This window comes from Myotis myotis, unplaced genomic scaffold (assembly GCF_014108235.1).
Source record: "Myotis myotis isolate mMyoMyo1 unplaced genomic scaffold, mMyoMyo1.p scaffold_m19_p_10, whole genome shotgun sequence".
Classification (NCBI taxonomy): Eukaryota; Metazoa; Chordata; class Mammalia; order Chiroptera; family Vespertilionidae; genus Myotis; species Myotis myotis.
This window is the reverse complement of record NW_023416314.1, coordinates 10,280,232-10,306,903: the sequence shown is the minus strand read 5'-3', so window position 1 is coordinate 10,306,903 and position 26,672 is coordinate 10,280,232. Positions and strand designations below refer to the sequence as shown.

The following is a 26,672-nucleotide window of genomic DNA, read 5'->3' as shown; positions in this document are numbered from 1 at the left end:
TTGCTTTCCTTGACCGTATCCTCGTGTGGCAATCAGCAGAGCAAAGCTTTTTCCGACCCAGGGACGTGACCATTTCTGCCATTCTCTACCATAATTTTAAAACACGGAAATGAACTTTGCTGAATAGGAATATTTTATCATATGAAATTGGTATTGGTATGTCTTCCAAAGTCTCCATAGGGAACTTGAATAAAAATGTTAAAGTCAACATCAGTCTGCTCAGCTTATGTCTCATTCCCCACTTGTCTGAACACTGCTCCTAGACCAGGGGTTTGCAACCTTTTTGTGAGTGCGTGCCAAAACCAGCAAAATCTCTGACTCAAAATTCTTCTGCGTGCCAACCCTAATTTTTTGAGAACATGCTACGCCTACTTGATATCGCTTAAGGTGTACGTATGTGAAGAACCTTGAAGAAATAATAAAATTCATTCAAGCGACAAAAACACAGTATATGATGATGAAAAATACATTTATTTTTTAATGTATACATGTACACTGATGGTCCGACAGAAAACTTTATGACTCCGTTTGATATTATCAATGGGACTTTTGCTGCTGCATCACTGATGACAGAGATTTTACATCAGGTTTATATTTCGTGACCTTCAGAGAGATGCACGAGCTACTACTTTCATCCCTCAGGCTACTCCTATTACGAGACTTAACAAAATTCATCACTGAGAACAAAGATTCACAAGCATATGTGAATGAAACCAAAACACTGGTCAGATCTAGGAAGGCAGGGAGAGTTAAGGCAGAGGCATAGAAATTGCTCTTCCCCTCTCCCGTCAATCCATGTGTCTTTAAGATAACTTGTTATGTAAAATTATTTATCTAAGATGCACCTACACTGAATTTATCTGAAAAATAAAAAAGTTGATATTAAGAAAAAAATTTTAAATGGAAGATTATAAGAGAAGGTTTCGCGTGCCAGCAAAAGTTACTGGTGTGCCATGTTTGGCACGCGTGCCAGGGGTTGCCCAACCCTGTCCTAGACCATAGGTATGGGCCCTGGCCAAGTGTGTATCGTGACTGTACCATTGGCTGTGCTATTGGCACTTGACCCAGAAGTGGACTGGCATGGCCTTGCATTCCCAGAGGTAACTACCATTTGGAGGATTCTCTTTCCCATTTAAACATGATCTGCATTCTGACCCAGATCTAATGTTTCTCTTGATGATTCTACAAATAAAAAGAGTGACAAGGATTTTAATTCAAATATATTAGCTATGTACTCTGGTGCCCTCCTATGAGACCCAGAATCAGTTGTTGGCTTTAGGCTCTCTGCTTCCTATGCCATTTCTAAATCATTGCTCCTTCATTCCTTTATTTATTTATTTATTTTTTAAAAAAGGCAAACAAAAAATCCTTGCAGGCATGGAACAGACTGACATACCTCGATGTGGGGTTGAGAGGATGAGAAGAGATAAACCAAAAAACTTGTATACTTATATGCATAGCCCATGGATATGGGCAATAGGGTAGTGAAGACCTGGCAGTGGGGGTAAATAGGCTGGGGGGCGGGGGAGGGAATAGGAGATAATATATCTGTAATACTATCAATAAAAAATTGGAAAAACAAAAATCACTCTTGCACCTTTGAAGTGAACACCCAAAATCATTGCATTCTTTTCATTACTGTTCTTGGTCACATTCATTGACTCATCTCTGCCATTGGTAATCCTAGGAAGTTCCCAGGGAATTTGGTGTCCAGGTGAAGAGTCCTTAAAAGCTTTGGCCACTTAGTTCTGTGTACTCATCACCCCTTTCACCTCTCCCACTTCCATCTCAAACACTGTCTCAGTATTCTTGACCAAGCCACCTCTCTCTATAATGACAAATTCAAACACCAACTCAGGGACTATAATCCCCAAGCTTCCCAACTTGTTGCTAGTGTTCATCATCCTTAGGACTTGAAGTCCAACTCCCCTTACAGTTTGCCTTTTCATAACTTTTTTTCCCCCCCCACCTCAAATTCCATGATCACCATTTCACTCACATACCAATGCAGATTGGCTTTATTTTAAATTCTCAGTCCCTTCTGGGCTCTCAACACTGCCTGCCAACCTTATTGTGGCTCTTTAGTCTGTCCTCCTCCACTCTCCAAAACCATGTGCTGTGGGTTGAACTCTGTCCTAAAAAGATATGTTGAAGTTCCAAAGGTAGGCACTTGAATGTAATGTTAGTTGGAAATAGTATTTATGGATGTCATCAAGGTCTTACTGGATCATTGTGGACCCTCAATCCAATGACTAGTGTCTTCATGAGAGGGAGAGATTTAGATACGGGAATGGCACACAGGGGAGAATTTGTGGAGATAGATGCAGATTGGAGTGATGCAATTGTAATCAAAGGAATGCCCTTGCTAGCGATGACCAGAAGGTAGGAGAGAGGCATGGAACAGATTATCCTTCAGCTTCTAGAAGGAAGTAACCTTGCTGACACCTTGATGTCAGACTTCTGAACTATGAGGTTCCTAAACTCTTAACCAAGTTAACACAAAACTAACCATCACACTTACTTAATCAGAAACTGGGGTGGGGCCCAATAATCTATGTTTTAAATAGGTTCTTCAGTTGATTCTCATGCACACTGTTTGGAAACTATCGATCTCTACTTTTTACCTAGATGCTCAACCGTTCCAGTGACTTCAATTACTATTTATATACTGACTCAGGAGAGTTATTTGTATTTTAGGATAATCACTCTGGCCGACATATAGAAAATGGACTAAAAGGGGATATGTGAGGCAAGGAGCAAGACCTATTAGACAATTATGACAACAGTGAGGAATTATGAGCCATTGACTTAAATCAGTCATAATATGGATGAAGAGCAGGGAATAGAGTAAAGAAATATTTGGGAGATAAAAGAAATTTAAGATGTCGATTCATTGGATGTGAGAATAATGAAGAAAAGGGGTTTTAGAATGATTTTCATGTTTCTAATTTGGGAGATTGGATAAATGGTTGTGCCAGTCACTGAGACAGGAATTACAAGAAGAGGTAAAGATGTAGAGTGAAAAAGGAGGAATTTGACATGTGGCAATTGAGAAGTCAAAAAGAGATGACCGGTAGAAAATTGAATATATGGGACTAGATTAGAAGTTAGATATTTTTGAGTTAATAATGTAAATAGGTGATTGCAGACATTTTTTTTTAATATATTTTATTGATTTTTTACAGAGAGGAAGGGAGAGAGAGATAGAGAGTTAGAAACATCGATGGGAGAGAAACATCGATCAGCCACCTCCTGCACACTCCCACTGGGGATGTGCCCGCAACCCAGGTACATGCCCTTGACCGGAATCGAACCTGGGACCTTTCAGTCCGCAGGCCGACGCTCTATCCACTGAGCCAAACCGGTCTCGGCGATTGCAGACATTTAATGATGGTGAAATCAACCAGGTGAAATAGGTCCTATGAGAAGAGAAAGGGGCACAAGGTAATCCTGAGTAATATCAACATGTAAGTTTTGGCTGAAGAAAAAGAGGAACATAAAGTAGACTGAGAAGGAAGAAACAGGCTTAGGGGAGAAACTAAAGAATGAAAAGATTAATTGGCTTAGTTCCATATTGAGAATGTGTAGTTCATATGGCTGAAAGATGTTAATGGTGACTTTGGGAAGGACATTTTGGTGAAGTGATGGAACAAAATAGAGGGGTTAAATAAGGGATTAAAGGCCACTCTTTTCAGTGATTAGGGTAAAAAAGGAAGGATAGAATTCAGTCATCATCTGGAGTAAGATGACAAGGTAAATAATATGGCCTGCTACATGTCTACTGGTCTGAGTGACTTAAGATAGGGACTAACTAAGATCAATGGGAATCAAGGAACTGCAGGACTAGGGCTTAAATACAGCATCTGCACTCACCTTGAAGTCGCTGAAGGTGATAAAACTTAGGGTGTAAAGAAAAAATTAGCCAAATGCCGCAGTCCTTTACAAATATAAAGCAATGAGACAGAAGTCAGAAAACCGAATGGACAAGTAGGCAGTCCATTTTTACAGCATGGTTACAAAGAGGAGGGTTTTTTATTCATGGAGCAAAGATGTAATTTTAAGAAATGCCACTCCTTTTCTTTCTAAATTTATAGTGTATGAACTGATATAATCAGGAAGAATGATGTCATCTGGAGATTGGACAAGGCTCTGGGGAGTGGTTGAGGATGTTGGAAATGTCCTTACTTTATATTGAAGTCAGTAAGAAGAATGGTGGCAAGGTCAGGGACAGAGGGAAGCAGTGGGGAAATAATTGGAGAAAGATAAGAAGTGCAGAAAAGTATTGGGAGGAGAATGTGGGATGAGAGAGAGAGATTATTAGGATGATTTTAACATGAGGTGTGACCAACAATGATATGGATGGAGGCCTAAAGGGTTCAAAGTTTCAAGTGACACTCAAGTCAAAGTGTCAAAAATTCTTGTGCAGGTCTGAGGCCCAAAGATTCAGAAGATCTGGCCTGCTCGGTGGTGACCTTGGATTAATGATGCTGGCAGTCTTTGTTATGCATAGAGTTAAACACAGAATATTGTTGGGCACTGTGGTTCTGAGGAAGTCTCAGGTGGATGGAACTAATCAGTTCCCACATTTTGTAAGTTTGACACAGCAACAGTTTTAGGTGGCTGAAGGAAGATTAGGTAAATCTCTAGATGGAGGCAGATATGACCTAAATTGTTGCAAATACCTTCTTTTTTAAAAAACATCGAAAGCATCCACATTTATGCAAGGAATCAGCTCAAAGAGCTGGCAGAAGTTTCTAAGTAGGTAATGATCAATAACTTCTTTATTTTTTATTTTATTTTTAAAATTCATTTTACAAATATTTATTGAGGACATACTATCAACCAGGCGGGTTCACTAACTTCTTTAGAGGGTCTTTATTCACTCATTCCTTTATTCACAAGGTCAGTCATTTCACTCAATCGTACATTGAGTCATTGATTGCCAATGACTACAGACGTATTCAACTTCAGAAATAACTTTCTACTGACACAGTGTTCAGTTATTCCTAAATATTTAGGACTTTCAGGGGTGTTGGTGAAATGTAGGAAATCTGAGGAAGCAATCACAGTAATCTGCTACTTAAACAGACTCTGTGTTTTTTAAATTACAAGATTACAAACTCCTAAATAACCCCTTCACTCAAGCATTGTAATTTAGGCATTATAATTTAACAGAATATTTACTTGATGATCTTATATGTTATTAAAAAATGACATGTTTTATGCTTATTTTGTTGTTGGAACACTTTGCAATCAGTACAGGTGGCTAAAAGCAGTTATGTATTCTAGATATCCTTTTAACCTATCATCAGCTTCAGATCTAGAAAAAAGTCAAATCAATCTTTTTTTTTCTTTTCTTTTTGCCATGTGGAAGGACAAGTCCCAATCTAGATTTCTGCGTTTCTGTGAGAAGGAGACATATTATTGAGGTTATTGCTGGCTTAGTGTAAACATAAACATGGGACTTAAAATTTTTGCCTTAATTCCCTGCTTTTATCCAACCACAAATACCAGTTTGTGGGATGTAGCAAAATTTAGCCCAGAGGTATGCAGGCCCTGGGAAGAGGGATACATCAAACATTACACACCTAACAATGGAAATCGTACGTTAAACATCCCTGTTCTTATAAATTCTTTTGGCCACACAAGGGAAACCTATGGCCCTTCCCCCAGCTTTCTGCTTTCTTAATGTTACCTTTCCCCTTAACTTTAAATTTTCCTTAATCCTCTGCCCACTTTTCCCCCCAAGAAAATTAAATCAAAGCAAGATAAACAAGCAGGTTGTTTCTAGTTCATGGAAAATAACTTAGTTCTCTGTTGTTTTTTGAGATACAATTTCTAAATCTCATCTCTTTTCTATAATAATTTATCAAAACCGTTTCTTAAAGAATAGTTTTTTTTTTTTTTTTTTGAAAAGACTACTGGTACTAGCTGTTTAGAAAATATATAAACACACCACCTATCACATTTGCATTTGGTTTTACAAATCCTAAGTACTCTAGCCCACCTCTTAATGAGTGTGCATGAACACTTTTCACGCAGCATTATATTAATAAGGAAAATGAATCTGCACAATTTTGATTTGTCTTTACAGAAACTCCCCTGGATGTTACTTTAATTTATTCTTATTCCTATTAGCATTATTCTGTTCTCTGGAAAAATTATTAGAACGTTTTTTCATTGATACTGGCAATATATAAAGTTGTGTTTATGCATTGACAAATATACATTGAACAGCTACTGTCTGCTATGCTTTAGGGAAATGGAATCAATTGACAGGTATGGAGACCAAGGAGTAGCCAGAACCAACACCAAAGCAAGTGCAAGAACAGTGTGGCTGGCACTTTCAATTAGTAGCTATTGAATTGAATGAGGCAAAATGGTTCTCCTGAAGGGTCTTCATATCTTTCAAATGTGATCATTATATGCTTTTAACTAGCTGATATAGCTCCAAAATTGGCTTTGCCGGGTATATCAGGAAATTCTGCACTAGGTGGTAATCTTGTTTGCTTAGCAATTGAGCTCTTTATGGAACTAAATGTTTTAACTTAAATGTTTTTAACTTAAACATAAATGTTTTAAAGGTACATTTCCTAGCTTTGTAGCATTTCCTCAGATTGGAGTCGAGTCCAGATATCTTTTTTTTAGTAAAGTCAAATTTAAATTTTGTTTTCAGCAAAATTGTTTTATAAGAAATATAGAAAATTAAGCATATACTACTGTAACTAATATAGAAATAAAACTATAAGAAATGTAACTTCTTGCCCTAGTCAGTTTGGCTCAGTGGACAGAGAGTCGGCCTGGGGACTGAAGGGTCCTGGGTTCCATTCCGGTCAAGGGCACATGCCTGGGGTGTACGCTCAATCCTCAATTAGGGGGCATGCAGGAGGCAGCTGATCAATGATTCTCATCATTGATGTTTCTATCTCTCTTTCCCTCTCCCTTCCTCTCTGAGATCAATAAAAACATATTTAAAAAAAAAAGAAAAGAAGAAATGTAACTTCTTAACTTTACATCACTAATTCACTCAGATTTAAGTGAAAGATATCTTTAGAAGTATGACTAAAAACCAAAGCAAAACCCTGTTTTAGGTTATTTAATTGCCTGTGACAATCTTTCTAGCTAAACAAATTTTTCCACAGTTAGGTACAATTACATGGAATACCTTCTCATTGGATCAGAAAATTCATCACCTCCCTCCCTTCCTCTCTTCCTCCCTTCCTCCCTTCCTCCCTTGTTTCCTTCCTTCCTTCCTTCCTTCCTTCTTCCTTCCTTCCTTCCTTCCTTCCTTCCTTCCTCCCTTTCTTCCTCCTTTCTTCTTCTTCCTTCCTTCCTTCCTTCCTTCCTTCCTTCCTTCCTTCCTTCCTTCCTCCCTTTCTTCCTTCCTTCTTCTCCTTCCTTCCTTCCTTCCTTCCTTCCTTCCTTCCTTCCTTCCTTCCTTCCTTCCTTCCTTCCTTCTTCCTTCCTTCTCCTCCCTTCTTCCTTCCTTCCTTCCTTCCTTCCTTCCTTCCTTCCTTCCTTCCTTCCTTCCTTCCTTCCTTCCTTCCTTCCTTCCTTCCTCTCTTTCTGCCTGTCCCTCTCTCTTTTTCTTTCTTCATGACTACTCCTTCCAGGGAGGTAGATAAGGTCATGAAATCAGCTGTCAGCCTTCATTTTGACTCATCATATACTTAATACACACTCTAGGGACTGTTAATGAGGAAAAGTATCTTTCTGTTCCCACTTAATCAGATTCAATTCAATTCATTCAACAAATATTTTATTAAGCACCTACAATATGCCAGGCACTGTGCTGGGTGCTGGGGATACAACTGTGAACAAGATAGACACAGTCCCTGCCCTCAAGGAGCTTACAGTCTAGTAGTTATACAGACAAGTACACAGGCAATTACAATGCAGTATGGTAAGTGCATTGATGGGGAGAAAACATTAAAAGGGCACCTAACTCAGTCTCGTAGGCAGGGGATGGTGGATGGAAATCTTCCCAGGGCAGGTAAAATTTGAGTACTGAAGGGTGAGTACAAGTTAGTCAGGAAGAGAGGAGATAGGAAAGAGTTATAGACTGAAGAAGTAGTAAATACAGTGTCCCATGTGCTGCTTTTGAGGTTCATTTGCAGCAAGGAGAGGTTGGGTAGGGATGAGAGAAGTCATGAAAAGATACATAAGGACCAGGTCATAAAGGGTCTCATTTGCTCTGCTCAAGAGCTTGGAATTTTTCCTGAGGGAACTGTGTGTGTGTGTGTGTGTGTGTGTGTGTGTGTGTGTGTTGTTAACAAATTTGAACTTTTACCAATTGCTCTTACTGCAGCACAGAGATTGAAAGGGGGATAGGAATCTTGAGCGCTGAGGCAAGATAATCAATCCTTTATGTTTTCCAACGTTTTTTCCAGGATATCACCCCTGTATTCTCTCCAGTCCATTCAGTTGCATCCAGTCCTTAAGCCATTGCCATGCACAGCTTTGGGGCACTGTTCATCCCTAAGGCTTTTAGCACCTTCTCCACCTATGAAAACTCAACTTATCCCCCAAAGCCAGACTTCCAAAATAATCCTAACTTGTGCTTTCGGTCAAGTATTGTGATCTCTAAGTATTGTGATGTTTATCTGTATTATAATACGTATTTATTATTTCAAAAGATTCAAACCTTCTTTGGATCCATGTTAATCCATTCACAACATAAGGTGAATTTGTAAATAAACATGGATATAATTTCTTCACACTTTTCAGTTGAAAACAAGGGCTGAGTCTTCATTTGTAGTCTACCACAAACTATTATCAGTGCCTTCAAATGATTTAAATGGAATAATGAGAATGGGGGAGAAGCCCAAAGAGACATTATTTTATGCAGCAAAATACAGTCAAGTAAAATTTCAACACACAATTACAGGGTTTGTTGCTATTTTGACAATGATTCATTTCCCAATTCAAACACTCCATCTTGGACATTAACCTGCTGACGAGGCAACCACCTGTAAAGGAAGCTAGCTTAGTAAGCAAAAATTAGAAGGGCTAGCTATAGTTTCCAATATGGCCCACACTTTACAGTCTTAAAATTTCTCAAATAACTTGTATAACGATAAGAGAAAAAAACCTTGTTGATACTGTAAGAATGCCTGTTGTTTTATTCTTTTTAGTGGGTACAAAAACCACAATTTTGTACACAGAACAAGAGTATAAACAGTATTGATACCATGAGTGACCCCTAGTCTCTTGGTTCTACATTGCAGACTGACGATTTTATGTTAACGTCGTCTTCCTTTTGTTCCGGGTATTGAGACAAATGCAATCTGTGGGTACCGGTTCATGTGACGAAGTGAAGGTTACAGCAAACAAGATGACCGACAACTTTTATTTAAAAAAAAAAAGTCTCTAGAGTTTATTACAGTGATGGCATTTATATCAATTATTGCAATGTACTGTTCCCTAAGATGGTTAGAAAAAAGAATCGTATTGTCCTCTACTGAATTTACATCATTTAAAAAGCAAGCATGGTTCAGTATTTTTCTCCAAAGTAAATGTAAATACTTCCTTTAATTTTTTTTTTTCTCTCACAGGATTTACATGTGTGTTTATGATGTTTTTTTTTTAAATCACAGTTTAGTGATGTGTTTTCTCAGCTGGACAGTCTTCGGTTGATTAGATGGGTGCTCGGGCGACAGTTAGCGTGGTGGTTGACTTCTACAACTAGCTCATCCCTTGCTGCCAAGGCCGAGGCCCTTGTGAGCAAGAGCCGCAGAGTTGATGCGCTAACTCGCAAGTCTGATTAGTTGTTAAGTCCGCTGGAGTGAAATTGGTTGCTGTTAATACGCCCGTCCCAGCTCCCCCCACCCACGTCCCGAGAAAACCTAAGGGGTGAGTTTTCCTGATAGAAAATCGGAGTTTGGGTTCCGGAGCTGAGCTCATGCACACGTCGCTGCTGCTGCTGCTGCCGCCGCCGCCCGGCGCTCTCAGCCGAAGGGTCGGGCCAGCCAGGACCGCGCGGGCCTGTTCCCCGGGCTGCGTTCCCGTCGGTCACCAACACAGTTTAATTAAGGCACTCAATTATTTTTTTGGTTTTTATGGTAGGTCCGATGCAATGACAGCCAATCCCGAACTCTGTCTGATTGCAGTTCCAGCGTGGACGGCCTTCGGGCAGTCGGGCGTCAGGACGCGGCCGTTCTCCCCCACACTCCCCGTGATGGATAATCGGGCCTTGTTTCTTATGGCTTCAGAAAAGGTCAGCTGGGGGCATGGAAAGGAAACAGAGAGAAGGTGGGGCGTTACACTACGTCTGCTTCTTCACCAAGTTAGGACACAGCACACACCAAGAGATCAATAGTAGACATCTGCATTTTTCCCCGTATTCTTTTGGTCGTGTGAACCCTGGTCATCAGGAGAGAGAGAAGGTCAGCGGTGGGGAGGAATGAATCCGCTCAGAGTTTGTGGTCCTACCTGTTCCAGATCTCATTCAAAAACCACCAAAGGAGGTTTTGTGTAGAAAATCTGGGGAGGACACGTCTTTTCACCTGCTGCACCCTCCACCCTAGTCCTTCTTCAAAGCTCCTTTAAGATTTTACGCCATTCTTTGAGTCTTTTTGTCTTTACAGGGATTTGTAAAGTCCTTTGCAAGGATTGTACTCTTAAAATGGTGATGAATCGTCTAAACAGACTATATACATAGAGTGTTCATGACAGGTCTTCCTGTGTTCAGAACACAGACCTAGCCACAGACACTTGCATTCGTTCACACCAGTTACAGACATGACCCAGAACAGCACAGTTAGTGACATAAAGTTCGTTCTATGTCTCACATGGAAGCTAAGGCTCATTAAGAAGCTGTAAGTGCTCAAAGGGGTCACACTGCACAGGGCATCTTTCAGTCCATCATGATGGTCATCACTGGGGAGCTTCCCAGATGGAGGTTATGGGGTCAGGTCCCTGGAATCCTCATCAAGTTCTTGTTCTCTGTCACATTAGGTAGCAGGTAGTAACCTTACACAGTGGAGATACAGGTGGGATTATGTAAATCTACTTACTGTTCATTCTTTGCCTTTAAATTCTTTCTAGAGCTGAATTTTAATGTTAGCTCAAGAGGAAAGTAAGCTAAACAAGATATTCCCTAAATTTGTTATGGTTGAGATCATAACTTTCTCATAACATATACTGTATCTCAATTCCATATTGTGAATCTAAGTTAACCTTATTTGTTAGGCAATTCCATCCTGAATTTATTCTGCCATGAAATTTAAATATTTGAATAATTATTGATTAAATAATGAAATTAGTAACTGGAGTAAAACTGTTATGATGAAAAGGTTTGGAGATCAGGCCCCTATAATGTTAGAAAGTTGAAGTCAAATTGCTAGGTAATGACACATTTATTATAAAAATCAGATCATTATCATAGTTCTGCTTTAGTGAACAACTAAAATATTAATACTTATTTTAATAATCAGAGGTCAGCATACAATCTCTACAGAAACCCTAATCATCATTAAATGAAAATAAACCAAGACCAAAGTCTGATTTTGCTTCTTCAGATTCCCTTTCAACATTTAATATTTAGTAAAGTAGATAATTATTTTTTAAAAATTAGCAGTTTTGTTTTGTTTTATTTTAATTTTTTTGAAAAAGAAATACTAATATACAATTAATAAATGCAGTGTGATTTTAAAAAAATATGTATATATTTTTTTATTTCAGAGAGGAAGGGAGAGTGAGAGAGAGACAAAACATCGACGATAAGATGGAATCATTGATCGCTGCCTCCTGCACACCCCATACTGGGAATCAAGCCCGCACCCGGGGCATGCGCCCTGACAGGCAATCAAACCGTAAACTCCTGGTTCATAGGTCAATGCCCAACCACTGAGCCGTGCCCACCGGGCAAGCAGTGTGATTTTTTGAAGGAATTTTTGCAGAAGGCTTTTGCCATAAAATCTGTTTTTGTTTCTTTTCCCTTCTCATTTGCCTTTGGAAATATCCAAAGCAGGAAAGATTCCACATGGTTGTGAGCACTCTCTCCTTCTCTATAGATTGATTCAACCAAGTGTATTAGTTGTCAACTCCTTAATCGTTGTCAACTCCTTAACTTCTCTTTACATCTCAGCATTCTTAGTTCTCAGCATCCTATAGTTATATTTTTCAATTCTTCCTTAAAAATTCATTTCTATTCATCTTGGTGTGAACCTACTGAGGCTGCTCAAACTGAAAAACTTTCTTGCTGAGACCGGTTTGGCTCAGTGGATAGAGCGTCGGCCTGCGGACTGAAAGGTCCCAGGTTCGATTCCGGTCGGGGGCATGTACCTGGGTTGCGGGCATATCCCCAGTAGGAGATGTGCAGGAGGCAGCTGATCGATGTTTCTCTCTCATCGATGTTTCAAACTCTCTATCTCTCTCCCTTCCTCTCTGTGAAAAATCAGTAAAATATATTTAAAAAAAAAAAAGAAGAAAAATTTTCTTAAAAATTTCCATATGTTCTGCTCCTGGTTGGTTTGTTGTGACTAATGGTTATGACCTTAATTGTAAATATTCTCCTGAGGGATGGTCACTTTTAAAGTTGAACCCTACCATATATTGAAGGTTTTAGGTTGTGTTTTTGAGATTCTGGGACAATATTATCTAAATTATCAAATATTTGCATAATTATGGCCAATAGAGTTTTTAAAAGGAAAAAGCCATTTAATATGGGAGTGTAACAAAAACAATTTACTTTTAAGGCTTCTCTATAAGTGCAGATCATTTCATTTACCCTGAGTTCTATTAAGTCTTTTGAAAAGTCATGTGGATATGAATGCTTTATTTTTATATGAAATTTATTGTCTTAAAAGTTCAACCCCAGCTCTAAAGGCTATTCATGTGATGAACTGCAATGCCAGGCTCTGACCTAAAAACATTATTACATGTAAATTGTATGTACATAACCTGGGAATTTATATCTCTTTTTAACACCTTCCCAGAACTTTGTAATTAATTGGCACCCACGAGTATTTCTTTCTAGAATTTTCGTTTTGCTTTTTTTGTTAATCCTCACTCGAGGATATTTTCCCATTTATATTTAGAGAGTGTGAAGGAGGGCGAGAGACAAAGAGAGAGAAACATCCATGTGAGAGAGACACATCTATTGGTTGCCTGCCGCATGCACCCCAACCAGGGATGGGATCTGAGGCTGCAACTGAGATACATGCCCTTGACTGAAATTGAACCTGGAACCCTACAGTCCACAGGCCAATGCTCTATCCACAGAGCCAAACCAGCTATGGCTCTAGAACTTTCTAATATTCTTTTTTCTTTGCTTGCTTCTCTGCCTTTGGACCTTGCTGATGGTTGGAATGCTTTTGCTGTGCCGAAGAAAACTCAGTTTTAATAAACTGGTTATAAAATTCATCTCAGAATGAAGTCTAAATAATTGGCTCTGAAAACTTTCAGGTATTCTTTTTCTCAGTTTGAGAAAATTTCTTCTCAATTCTGCAAATATTAAGATGAAAGAATTATAATGGCCCAGACTTTTGATAACATTCTAGCTTGCTGTTTTGCTATTAGAAAACGTGCTGAAAACATTCTGATCTTAGTGAACTGAAGGTTTTGTTCTTAATTCTTTTCCACAAAATTGGGCTTACCCATGTGTAGTTATATCTAGTCATTGATTTCCAGATTGTAGATAAAAGCAATTAGATATTGAGATACAAGTATTTCAATAGCTTTCATATGAATAAATAAATCTTAAAGTCAAGCACATTTACCTGGCATAATCTCAGATGTACATCTTTTTTGTTTTGTTTTGTTATCCTCACCTGAGGGTATTTTTCCATTGATTTTTTAGAGAGAGTGGAAGGGAGGGGGAGAGCCAGAGAGAGAGAGAAACATGGATGTGAGAGACATTGATTGGTTGCCTCCTGCATGCGCTCTGACCAGGGCCAGGGATCCAGTCTGCAACCAAGGTGTGTGGATTCCTTGACTGGAATGGAACCCAGAACCCTTTAGTCTGTGGGCCAATGCTCTATTCACTGAGCTAAACCTGGTAGGGCTCAGATACATCTTACTATAAAAATTGTATTAGGTTTTTGACACCAAGCATGGGATGTCTCTTATGGGTTTAAAGGCTCATTTATTGTTTTAATCAGAATGAGCAGCCTATTCAGTTGGCTATTATATATAATTTTAGAAAATGAGTTTTAGAGACCTGATTTTAGGAAGAGCAATAACAAGGGCTTTTAGATCTTATTTTAAAACCACTTGCAACCATTAGAGGAAAAACATAGTGGACATTTAGATTCTTTAAAAATGACCTCAATTTCCTATATTTCATTGAATACCTACAATTTTTTTTATTGTGGCATGATGAGAGCATATGAGTAAGGGGGGCTGAGCTGGCTTACTTAAAAGCAATTGAAATAAAAAATCCATAACAACTCATGGCAATTCTTATCTTTTGCTGTGTTCCTCCTAAGAAACACATATATTACTGATATCTTTAATGGAGAAACTGCTAAATTGCCTAAAATGGCTGCTCACCTTAGTGATATTGTGAACATACAAGCTGAATTTCATGTAATAAACGTGAATTGTGCTCAGATATCCTGATAACTCCTGCCTCAAGGTCTGGCTCAAGGACTACTGTCAGATGAGCAAACAGTTAGGTTTTACTCTTTAAAAATACACAATATGGCTAGTGTAAAACAAACTAGAATAGGAGCTAAAATTTTTTGAGCATTGACTCTCTGCCTTGGAGCTGTTACATATATTTTTTCTCAGAAAACCTTATTCGGCAGCTGTCGAAGCTTTGGTCATTTGAATTAGGTTTTATGCTTATTTTGTTAACACTTATTTTAAAACTTGTTCCAGAGAAGATTAGCCTAGTCGATGTACAAAGAAACCCCAGATCTAATTTCCAATTTCTCTCAAATTTTGGGTAGAATATACTGTTTGGATCATTTCACAGAGCAATTCTGCTGGTTTGTTTGTGTCTTTCGGACCCTCTCAATGCAGATATCTATTGGCAACATAAAGATTCGAACAGTACATCTGCAGCCAAAGAAAACCAAACCACTTTGCGCTGAAGTTTTAGAAAATATAAAGCTCTAATGAGAAGCAAGCAATACCACCACGGGACAGACAGTCACAACACTGCATTTACAGGATGCATCCCCCACTCACTGTAGTAGGCCCTACGTCCTACCCCTAAATTTTAATACTTTCGGTTCCATATACGTTGTAACCTTCTCTATAGGTTGCTAAATTCTGGGTATTCTGCGAGGAAGTTGGGTTAAAAGTCTGTGCACTCTTTGCCACCTTCATTCTCTTCGCTTCTGCCCTGGACTTGTAACAGAACTCTATCAAAGCCACCAGCATTGCCAAGCCCAGTCCGCCGACCAGAATGTAGAAGACGCCTGCTACGTTGCTCAGGCTCAAGGCACTCGTCTTGTCCTGTGGGAGGATAAACACACTTCAGTTAAGTGTGGAAATGTCACATCTGGAAGGTAAAAGAACACATGAAATCCAAACAGCTAATTAGCATAAATGCTTAATTTAACCCGACATTATTTACATGTATAAATCATTGATGTAGGTTTACAGATTTAAAAATAAAGCTTATAGCTCTCAGAAGTGAAATTATGACGATTACCAATAAATTGGATATAATTACATTCCATAAAATCTTAAACATTTTATCATTATTAACTATGCAGTGAAAACCACTATACTTAATCATAATAAGCATTTATATATTTGCAAAGGGTGGCAGAAGTGGGCTTATTATTAAGTTTGAGAATGACGTGTTTAAAATACAGTTACATGAAAAGGGGTTTCGGTTTTCCTGCCATTAAAACATACTTTTAATGTTTGAGATAGCTCTTGAATAAATCCTACTTCACATTTCCTAATTAAGGAACTAAGCTTTTTTTAAGCTATCAGTTTCACAATTTGTTCATCATTACTTTACAAAATATATACAGATAATGTGCTAGGGTACACATTATTTGTTTTTTCAGTCACATCTGTGGGAAATCATATGGAAAGTATAACTTTTACATTCTGCCTATTTATGAATAATTATAGATATATGTATACATATCACAGGTGACTTTTTGAAAAGATAACTTTTTAAAAATACACAAATTACTATGGTCAATTGAGAAATAAATTATGTATGGGCAAACTGATATAACTATTTTTATTGATTTAAAAATGATTCCATTTCCACTTAAAAATGCTTCATCAATTACTATTTTAGATATATTATTCTCCAGAGCCTTAGTATACATAATAAATTCAGATATAGCCAAGCATATCCTTGAAAGATATTAAAATTATAACAAGAATTCAGAACTTTTTTTATAAATTGTAAATATGCACATTATACATAACATTAATTGAAACGTATTTTGGGTAGACTATCTGAAGGACACCCTCTGGCCATCATCTTCTCGGCAGTATGTTTTGTGCAAAATGTGATTTAGACTCAAATCATTTTATTAAGGAGATGGTTTAATTCCGAAGATGTACTATGTACACTGTCTACTTAGCCATGATATCAACTGATTGAACCAAAAGTTTAGGGTAACTACATTTAAAAAACAATCACTCAAGCATTTATGCTTGACATAGCTATTCCATTATTGGCCAAGTTTATCTCATTCCACTCTGGTTTAAAGGCAGACAAAAGTGATTAAAACCTAGGGATAAGCCCTAGAAAGGGATCAATTAACATTACTTTGTCTCTTTGTTAAATTAATTGAGGCTCTCCTTTCTAAGCTGGTCACTTGTTTAGACTTATAATTCTCTATCATCTATCATCTATCTATCTATCTATCTATCTATCTATCTATCTATCTATCTATCTATCATCTATTTTTTTCTTTCTAAAAGGAGATATAAGAAAATAATAAAAGAAGATTCTAAGAATCCTCAACTGTGGCTTTCAGGCACTGTTACTACATTCTATTAGATTCTATTAGATTCACTGGTAGGTTGTTACATTTTTTCCCCTTTGGAATTAAAATACAAATGTTTCTATTTTCAACAGAATCAGGATTATAGGATCCTGCAGTATTTTAAAAGGAATTTATGAACAAAAGATCTTAGAACTTGAAGCTATCATCCATAAGCATTGATTTATTTAAACCATTTTGATGGAATAGAATTGAAAGATTCACTCTGTTGATCTGTCAGCACAAAAATATAAAAGGGCCTCTTCAAACTAAAGTGGAATGGTTGGCAATATAGTCACAAAAGACTGAACTTCCGAATAAGATATAATATTTAAAATCTTTTTCTGAATGACTACTGATCAATTTGCCATTTTTTTGGTTTGTTTTGGGAATACATCTCTTCTTGAAATAATATATTTCATGGTCTTTGCCTCCAAGACAATAAAAAAAAAAACTTAACCTCAAAAGCACTACTTTTATTAGTGGTACGTAAGTTGAGAATAATCTAAGGAGTTTTTAATATCTTATGTATTTTTGTAGTTAATTTAAATTTACTTAAAAACCTTAGTATTGGGGAGCAGGTTGCAATTTTCTAGAAAGACTATCCCTGTGGCTGAAATTTGACATTAACTTTGAATTTAGGCAGTGTAGAGAGAAATGTTTAGTTTTTACTGTGTCCATATGCTTTTTTTATTTGACAATTGCTCCCGTTTACTGCTTTGTGAACACAAGAGGAGGCCCCGAACTGCAGCGACTGACCTTGCTTCCAGAGTCCTTGGGTCCACATTCACCTTTATCGTACCACCATTTGTTTTTCAGCTTGTCTAAGACGCCTGCCTCACTGAGTTTCAAAACGGCAAGGTTTACAGGAGTTCTTCACGTGGAAAATAACATAAATAACATTATATATGTTATTTTATGTTATTCAAGTAAAACTACATTAGAATCGCATGGCAAAGTGACAGAGCAGAGGCCACAGTAGGCGCTATGTCTTGTACCGTAGGCCCAGGTTTAGAATCAGACATAAAACTGGGGCCTGCTCCATCGCTTTAGGTAACAGGCACATACTGCTAGGGAGGATTTTTAAATAAAATGTATGCAATTACTGTGAATCCAAAACTATTGGCCTGGGTTGGGTTTCTTGAGCATTTCTAATTTCCCCGCACGGATATGGGAGTCATTCAAAATTCAGAGCTCCTTTTTGTCTCTTTCCAGAATTAATGGAAGTGGCTGCAGGTGACAGGCAGACTTAAATAGAAGCTGGATAGGCCTGGTTTCATCTCTCACCTGCATGTGATCAGCTAGAGGGATTTTAGTTTTCGCTGTAGAAGGATGTCTACAGTGTCCATCATTACACGGAGTCCTCCATCCCTCTCATCCAGGACCGAACTGAAAGAGGTGGGCGATTCAGTTGTTACTAGGGCCACCTCATGCAGGTTCTTATAAACACAGATATGTGAATCACTATTGTGAAGTATAAGCCCATGCTGATGTTTTCCTTCTGAACTTTAGTATTTATCTCACATAGCACCGCCAGAAGCAATTTTCGTCCATGTTGTGTCTGCCCCATTAATTAAGTACAAAGGGAAGTGACTACAGGGTACTTTACTAATTCTTACCAATAATCCCTGATCAGTTAGGGGTAAACAAGATTTTGCTCAATAAACAAACTCCCTGTACTGTAAAACCCACTTTTCTTTTCTACTATCTCGGAGTCCTTCAATACTAAATGTTTTAAAAGGAGTCTCAAGGAGGAAAGGGTCAGTCGTCAGTCATCACCAATGTTCCAAGGAAGCTAAGAATTCTTTCTGTTTTCATTCCCATGTTAACCTCTGTGTATACAAAATAAAGGGTAAAAATGGATGGGAAGCAGTAACTCCTAGCATCTTTTGTTACTGTTTTTTTTTTGGTGTTTTTGTGTGTGTGTGTGTGTGTGTGTTTTCATTTTATAAACATTCAGAGAGAGACTTGTATTCTTCTTGACATTTCTAAGGCTGCCACAACCATTTTGTCTGGCCGTATCTTCTAGTGCCTCTCTCCAAGGAAATGTTGAGTGCATTCAGAGAAACACAGCCTGTATTTCTCTGGTATCAGTAGATGAATTCCATAAGCCTATCTACAAAACTAGGTAATTTATTTATAATGATAATGATAGCTAAACATTTGTGGAGTACTTACTATGTACCAGGCATTGTTAAAAGCATTTTCCATACTTAATTATTATTATCATCTGCATTTTACAAGTGAGGAACAAAGGCACAGAGAAGTTAACTCATCTATTCACACAACTAGGAAGCAGAGGAACCGGATTTGTAATAGTCTGACTTCTTAGCTGTGCAATTAAAAGCATTAACAATGGGAGACTCAGAAAATGGGGTTTCTGGTTAATTGAGGATTCTGGTTAACAGTTAAACTAAAACCCATTTGTTTTGTCCTGCTGGTTCTCAAAAAATGTTTCTAAAATATGTCTTTCGTTTTGTTTATCTGATTTCTGAATACAATTTAATTTTTGTATGAATGTTATAAGATCTTACAAGGTTCATTGTTCCATTTAAGAAGTAATATGCATTTGCTACCTTCCTAGAATATTGTTTTTTGGATTAAAACCTAGCATAAGCATGATTTACACTTTCTACTAAAAGCTGAATTTGGGGTGAGGAGGGATGAGGTGGGGTGAGGGTTAGGTTACCTGGGTTGCTTGGTTAATTTAGCCCCAACCTAGGGGCTATCTATACAATCTCCCACTCCCCTCCACACTTTCCCCTTACTTCTCTTGATGAAGCGACTATTACAAAACTACATGTCAGGTTGGTTGGTGAATTGTGAACTCCTTGAAAACAAAAGCCACGTTTCATTCATCTGTGTAAAACAGTATTTACCAGGATATCCACTGAGAGTAAGTGCTCTATAACGTGGCTACATTCAAATTATTTTGAATCGAAACAAGCTTTTCCCTTTAATTGACACTATGAGAGGCTTGAGATTCCCAGGCCAGCTTGCCAAAGCCTTTTGAAACCTGTGTAGGTACATTATATTACCCCATATTACACTTTTTAAATAGGGTACAATGGGAGGAGGAGGACAATGCTGAAAAGAGAAAGAAAATGAACAGTTTCTAAATTTCTTTTAAAAGGGAAGGTTGAAGGCAAAATTGAGGATTAGATAAAGACTGCCTTAGGCCATCTCTCTCCTGTCTTAAAGTCTTAATTTTTCCTACCCCCTTCATTTTTCCCTTGCCTCTTTGTCCCTTCTGCTATTCACTCCAGTGGTCTGGTTTTAGAGGTAAGATTGGGATTGTGAATATAAGATACTTACTATTAATCAAACTTGACGGTCAACTGGTGGAATGTAAGGCACTTAGCAAGTAATTCATAACTGGGATATCCCTTCTCCAAGGGTTAGCTTCTCTTAGTGTTTTTTTTTTTTTTTTTTACCACAACCTTTTCCCGCCTACTTATGAATTCATATTTTCCATAATAATCCCTTTATTCTTGCATTGGTTTCCATGGCTGTGGTGAAGGGAAGTAGGCCATTTATGAGTATAAACTATCTTGAAGTCAGGAATGGGCTTTTATTTTCAAAGGGCTAAATTAAAAACTGGGTATTATGTGATCTAATTTAATTCCTGAAGGACACAATATTTGTTTTTTACAAAATGATTTTTAAGTGAACATCCTCATCCATGAGTGTGCCTATTTTGATATACATAGAAGGAAAGGAAAGTATAAAACAGAAAAAAATCAATAGTTTTAGTGGATGATTACAGGCATTTCCCAAAATTTCCATCTAGGACCAGGATTAAATAACCACTAAGAATTGGCATAAATTTCTGCATACGGTTTGTGCTCAGGCTAAACCACACCAGATTAGTCAAAGGGGAAAATGAGTTTTAGAGATTGCAATGATATTCTTAAATTGGTCCCCTGTTAGTTTATTCCCAAGATGTGTATGCCTGCTCAGAACTTCATGCTCTGGGAATGTCGAGCAGCAAAACGGTGATGCTAATTATTTTGCAGCCAAGGGATGTGACTGGAAGTGGCCACAGTGACTAATAGTTCAGTTGTTGGTTATATTAAATCATAAGTTCCTTGAAGGAAAAAAATAGTGGGTAATTCTCTTTCCCCCCACAGATACTGGTTCCATGACCCAGTTAAATCAGAGGTTTCATAATTTTCTGCTGAATAGAAGGCTGGACATATTCTCCCTGATTGCAATCCTCAATTGTCTCTTCCTGGGAACGTATTTGTGTGGGGGACAGCTTCCCAGGGTTCCCCCTTAGTTTTTGCCTACCAAGATTCGGTATTGGGAAGGTAACACCGATTTCCGCGTGCTTGGGCTGAGATCCCTGAGTGTGAGTTTTCCCTACAGTTTTTCGTTGGCTCCTCTGTTTGGATTTACACTCAGCAAAGGCTCCGGATCTACCTTCAGTCTCCAAGTCAGCACTTTTGCTCCTCATTTTACCACTTTTGAGGAAGATCAGGCTAAATGGGAGGCGCAAGGTAAGTCTAAAAAGAAAATCCGTCACCTGATGAAGGTACGAAACAAAAATGAAAAAGCAACAACTGCTCTTGGTAATTTACTTTGAACTACGTGAGGTCAAGCAGACATATAAATATCACCTTTTGTTACAAATTCAGAGTTGGGCATTATTAACATTAGATTGCAATCACCTATTCTCTTGATGATAAATATTATGTCAATATACAACCGACCAGGAATGTTTTTTAGTATGAAAACAAAATTCCTGAGGGAAAATAGAACATAATGCAATTTCATTTTGGGGGAACATTTTAGGTTAATTTTTCATAACAATTTAGAAAATTACTTGTTAAGATTTGAAATAATGTTTTAGAATACCATTTTGTAGTTCATGTTTATTGGAAATAATGTACTGAATACCTATGAGAACAAGCAGTTTGATTTTTGAAAATTACAAGGTTAGATTCAGATTTATTTCTTTGTACAACAAATATTTACTTTGTGTCCATTATGTACCAAACAATGTGTTGGATGCAAACAGATTAAAGTCCAACTGAGTTGTCCAACCTTGTTTAAATAAATTAAAATGGCTTTGTTACACAGATTTTTTCATTATGTGTAAATTTCTGCTTTTGCTTGCTTATTTCATCTTTTCCTGGAAAGAGTTTAATGTATACTAAAATAGGACCTCATTCTTTTTTTTGGAAAATTTTATCCGATAAGCAGTGTTACACTTCTTTTCTATTTGTGATAAAAAATGAATTTTGCAAATAAAATTTCTCTAATGGAATAGAATATGATTGTTTTTATTTTCTTTGGAGCTATGAGAGCATACTTTCATACATTTCTAATTTGCAAGAAGGAATAGTAGATTATTAGTGTAAACTGGAGTAATTCTCTCTCTCTCTCTCTCTCTCTCTCTCTCTCTCTCTCCCCCAAAATGTATACACACTTTGATTAATTATAAAGGCAGTGTTTATTAAAATACATTTCAAAAAGTAATAGAATCTACAAAGTATGTATATATTTTTTGGGGACACCATACATGTATATGTACATATAGATTGTATGGAAACGGTCAGAACATTCTAGGCAAGTTAGGGCTCCAAAATGTAAAAAGAATTAATGCTCCTTAAGAAAACATGGCTGGTGCCTCAGATGGAGGTGCCCTGAAGGGGGCCATCCCAAAGGAAGCCCTAAGCCCTCTCTCTGGCCATTCTCTGCTCTGTTCTCCAGGAACTCAGATTCTCTCTCGGGATAGGAGATGGATGACCAGGATTGGGTCCACGCAATTCTGTTGTTTCTCTCTCTTTCATGCTTCCCTCTGTGGCCAGAATATTCATATGGTAACCCGCAGAAGGGCTGGTTATTAGATGGGGATGTACAAGTGAGCTGGATTCGAAGGGCTCTTCAGATTGGGAGTGAGGGGCAAGTTTGCAGCATTGAAAGAGGGTGAAGTTATCAGCCATCTGACAGATACCCACTAAAAACAGCATCTTTTTGTGGGTTGGGTGGCCGAGCAAGAGGATTTAGAGTCCAATCAGGAACCTGAAGAGAAGCAGGACTTCTTATTTTGGACAATTCTCTAGATTTTAAAAGGCAGGCAAGACTGTATACTTCTAAATTTCCAATATTCTTATACACCAACTGTAGGAATGTAACAAAGGAAATTCAGTCAGAAGAGTCCCATCTCTGGACCACTTTCTTTAAGTCTATACATAGTGAAGAAGGGTTCTGGGACACTAGGTAGTATATTCTGTTAATTGTATACCTATTTTTTCTTTAGACACTGTTTAGAAATTTAATAAACATTATTTTATGAAGCTGGACATATGCCATGGAGGCAGGGAAAATAAGCTGAACTGGTCTTGTGTGTGGAGTCTGCTCATTTTGTAGTTTGATCCATTTATGGGAAGCCAAACATTTCTGGTTCACATGACTATCTTTGATTTATCATTTAACTTAATACTTATTGGAAGCCTGTGGGGTTTAGACAGAGAAATGATTTCCTGGTAAATACATAGATCTAGGTGGAGTTACTGCTGTTACTGAAAAACATTGCGTAGAACTTCTGGTGAACAAGAAAGATATACCCTCTCTTCTCTTCGCCAAATCGTTCTTCCAAAAACCAGCATTCCCTCCTGCCCCCCCAAACCACGGTGTATAGAACTATAATATTCGATCCCAACTGCTTCAGAGCCAGAGATTTCCAGTGACTATTTTAGTTCGGTTTGTTAGTGTGTTCCCACATTGGTAACGTTTGCAAATATTTTTGCTTTGACAGTAATTGCATACTTCAGTTGTGAAGGGGCTTGACTAGCAATGCTGATGGCATTAGCAGGTCCACACTGCGAGTCTCCCAGCAGATGCACCTATTACTTTACATACTGTTTACCCGCTTTTGGTGACATCGAGGCTAACCTTGGAGTCACCTCCCCCGCTGCCACATTCTCCTTTGTCGTACCACCATTTGTTTTTCAATTTGTCCAAGAGGCCTTGTTCATTCAGTTTTAAAACTGCGAGGTTAACAGCATTTCTTGAAACGATAAAACATATTTTGTAAGAAACTGCACAGCTGTTAAGATGTTAGAAGGGATGAGGACTTAAGCTCTTTTATAAGCTTCTCCCAGACGCTAAATAAACCTCTCATTTTGCCATTCCGCAGCCCCTTCCATCAGTTCAAACCAAAGGCAATTGTTAACTATTTCCAAACTGTATTAGACATGTGGTATTTAGTGCTGTTCACTTTCACAGTTCATTTATTGTCAAATAACCGACATCATCATCATCATCAACCAGTTACATGGATTGTTTTTCAAAACGGTAATAACTTGAATTTACTAGTAATTGAGAAAGAAGTGTGTCTTGAATTCCTTTGCTGAGAATGTGAATGATCTAAAAGAGACTGAAATGAAAATTCATTCCCAGAAGGAAGAGCATAATGGAATAAACAAACCAACAAATAGCCACTAATTTTTGTCTACTGATTTACTGACAACAGAGTGTGACTTGTTATTCCTCTTCTATTTGTGGGAGTTTGGTTTGTTTGCTTGATTTAGCTGGTCTCAGAATCTAGGATTTCCATGTTTGGTTTAGTTTTTGGGCTGGAAGTCAAGAGAAAGGTAATAGCAGCTTTTAGTGAAAAAGCTGTTATATTTGAATCTTGTATTGATTCCTTTTTTTTTAAAATCTTGTATTGATTCTTAAAGGCATTGGATGCTATTTAGAAGTTCAAAGCCAATTTGACTGTTTAAATTAAGTTACTAAACTCTAAAGGTCATGCTGCATATGATGTGGACATGGAAAAAACACACCACTCTACATTAGATTTTCTCCATGCTAATCTCTACGGGGGAATAGAGGTAGCATATCCTAATTATTCTCTAAAAAGGATTTATGAAAAAATTTCATAGGCTCTTTCTTCCCATGCATTTGGTTGCTTTCTTGCTTTCAAGTTACAGTTTTTAAATAAGCTCTCTCTTTCAAGAGGTTTCCCCAGCCCTGAATGTAATTTCTGTTAAATCTAGAGAATGGCTTAGATACTGAGAGAATATGGGTATAGTCTGTGCTATGCTTATTGGATAAATACTGAGTTTGGAGGTCACTTAATGCCAAATGAATTAATAAAATAAAACCAAACAACCCCATATTAATGAGTAGCACTTGAAACGGATCATTCAGTTGACAAATAAAAAGTGTTGCTTGTTTCACTATGAATTGGCCTACTAAAGTGTTTGTTCTCTTAAAATGTGTTTGTAATATTTCAGGTAGTTGATGCTCACTTTCCATGATGTTCATGCTGTGATGGTCTGATCCACCTGGAGAGGAAACCACAGCTTGAGAGCGTTAGCTGTTTTTAAGGGTTAGACTGCCATTTACTAAGTGTTAACTCAATAATTAGCTTCCTCACATTCCCAAGTACGTGCCACATTAGTGGTGTAAAATAATCAATATACTTCTTAAAGTAAACAGTATCAGGTTTTTAGCTTAATCACCAGAAGGACCAGACTGAAATGTAGGCTGAATATTCAATGATGATAGAGACATCTGTTTTGTTTTTAAAATGCTGCAAATAAGTTGTTTTATTTTGTGTCCACAAGAAACTAAATTTGTCTTTCAGTGATTTAAACCTAACTGCTATTTTTTTTTTGGAGAAAATTGTTTTTATGATCCACCTTTTTTAGCCTTAAATATTCATATTAGATTAAAAAAAAATAAAGTAGCATCCCAATTATTTTATGTGTTGGTTTAGACCATTCTTTTGAAAAACTAAAGTCATTTCATGAGAGGGTTATTTAACAGGGTTATTAGCCATATCCAAAGACAGTTTCACAGCACAATAGAAAACAAAACAAAACAAAACAAAACAAAAAAGGAATGGATAAGGAAAAAGAGCTTTACATTGAGAAAATTGTTTGGAATAAGCTTCCTACAAAATTATTCTAAAAATTGTATTTCTTATGTCATCTAATAGGCCATGTAAAAACAGTTTAGTTTCACACTGCTATCCACATATGCGTGTATATGTATCTATAGTTATTTAATATAATATACTTGACCAATAAATAACTCACTGCCCAGTTCACAATTCATTCACATGTTTTCCTTCCAGAAACATGTGGTCCCTCAGTAAAGTCCACTTTATCCTATCATATGTAAAATTAATTTTTCTTTAGTGGTGTATAGAAGGCATTTTGTAATTAATATTTAGAGATAGTCTTCAGGGTTTCAAGATTTCCTTGCTTGTTAAAACTGCCTGTTTTCTACAATTTTCTTTATACAGTTTAGGTCTAACAGCCTCTTAAAATTGCTATTAACTGCAGCATAAACCACATATGTAAGCATCATTTGAACATGTGTTCTATTTTATGGAATGGATTGCTTTGACATGTTATTAATGATAAGAATCAGCAAATGGCTTTACAATATATATAAAATTATTTCATTCAGTTTGCTAGAATAACTTTTAAAAAGTGTTCTTTACCCAAGCAAAAAGGAACAGGAACTCTGAAGGAGTAGTTCTAAGCAAGATTAAGGCAGCTATAAGGGGTCAGGTAAATGAGGGACATAGAAGGTAGATCCCTGCATTTCATACATAGTTTTCAGAAACATATTGAAAAGAAGGGAAGAAGTTCTCCTCATTAAGCATCAGAGAAGCTGTAATAGTGATCTGCTAAGCTGATAAGAGATAAAAGAAAAATATTATGGGTTCTTTCTTACATTAATTATTCCTTTTATTCTATTAAATGCAGTGTTTCCAGAGTAAAAATCAATTGAAACATA

At 37.3% G+C, this 26,672-nt stretch overlaps 1 protein-coding gene across 5 annotated transcripts in view; it reads right to left on the bottom strand.

Annotated features, from left to right (window-relative positions):
- Positions 1-7,706: 7,706 nt before the first annotated feature.
- The window catches only part of GRIA4 (glutamate ionotropic receptor AMPA type subunit 4), a 413,129-nt gene continuing 394,163 nt past the window's right edge, over positions 7,707-26,672 (bottom strand). The window contains exons 15-17 of one of the 5 annotated variants that reach the window (XM_036324437.1): positions 23,811-23,925; positions 15,271-15,405; positions 7,707-10,221 (exon numbers count right to left, since the gene is read on the bottom strand). In XM_036324437.1, coding sequence (XP_036180330.1) covers positions 10,057-10,221; positions 15,271-15,405; positions 23,811-23,925 — 415 coding nt within the window. In that variant the 3' untranslated portion in view covers positions 7,707-10,056. Of the gene's footprint in view, positions 10,222-15,157; positions 15,406-17,669; positions 17,785-23,810; positions 23,926-26,672 lie in introns of all 5 variants that reach the window. The other 4 variants (XM_036324436.1, XM_036324435.1, XM_036324439.1 and 1 more) reach the window with 4 other exon arrangements.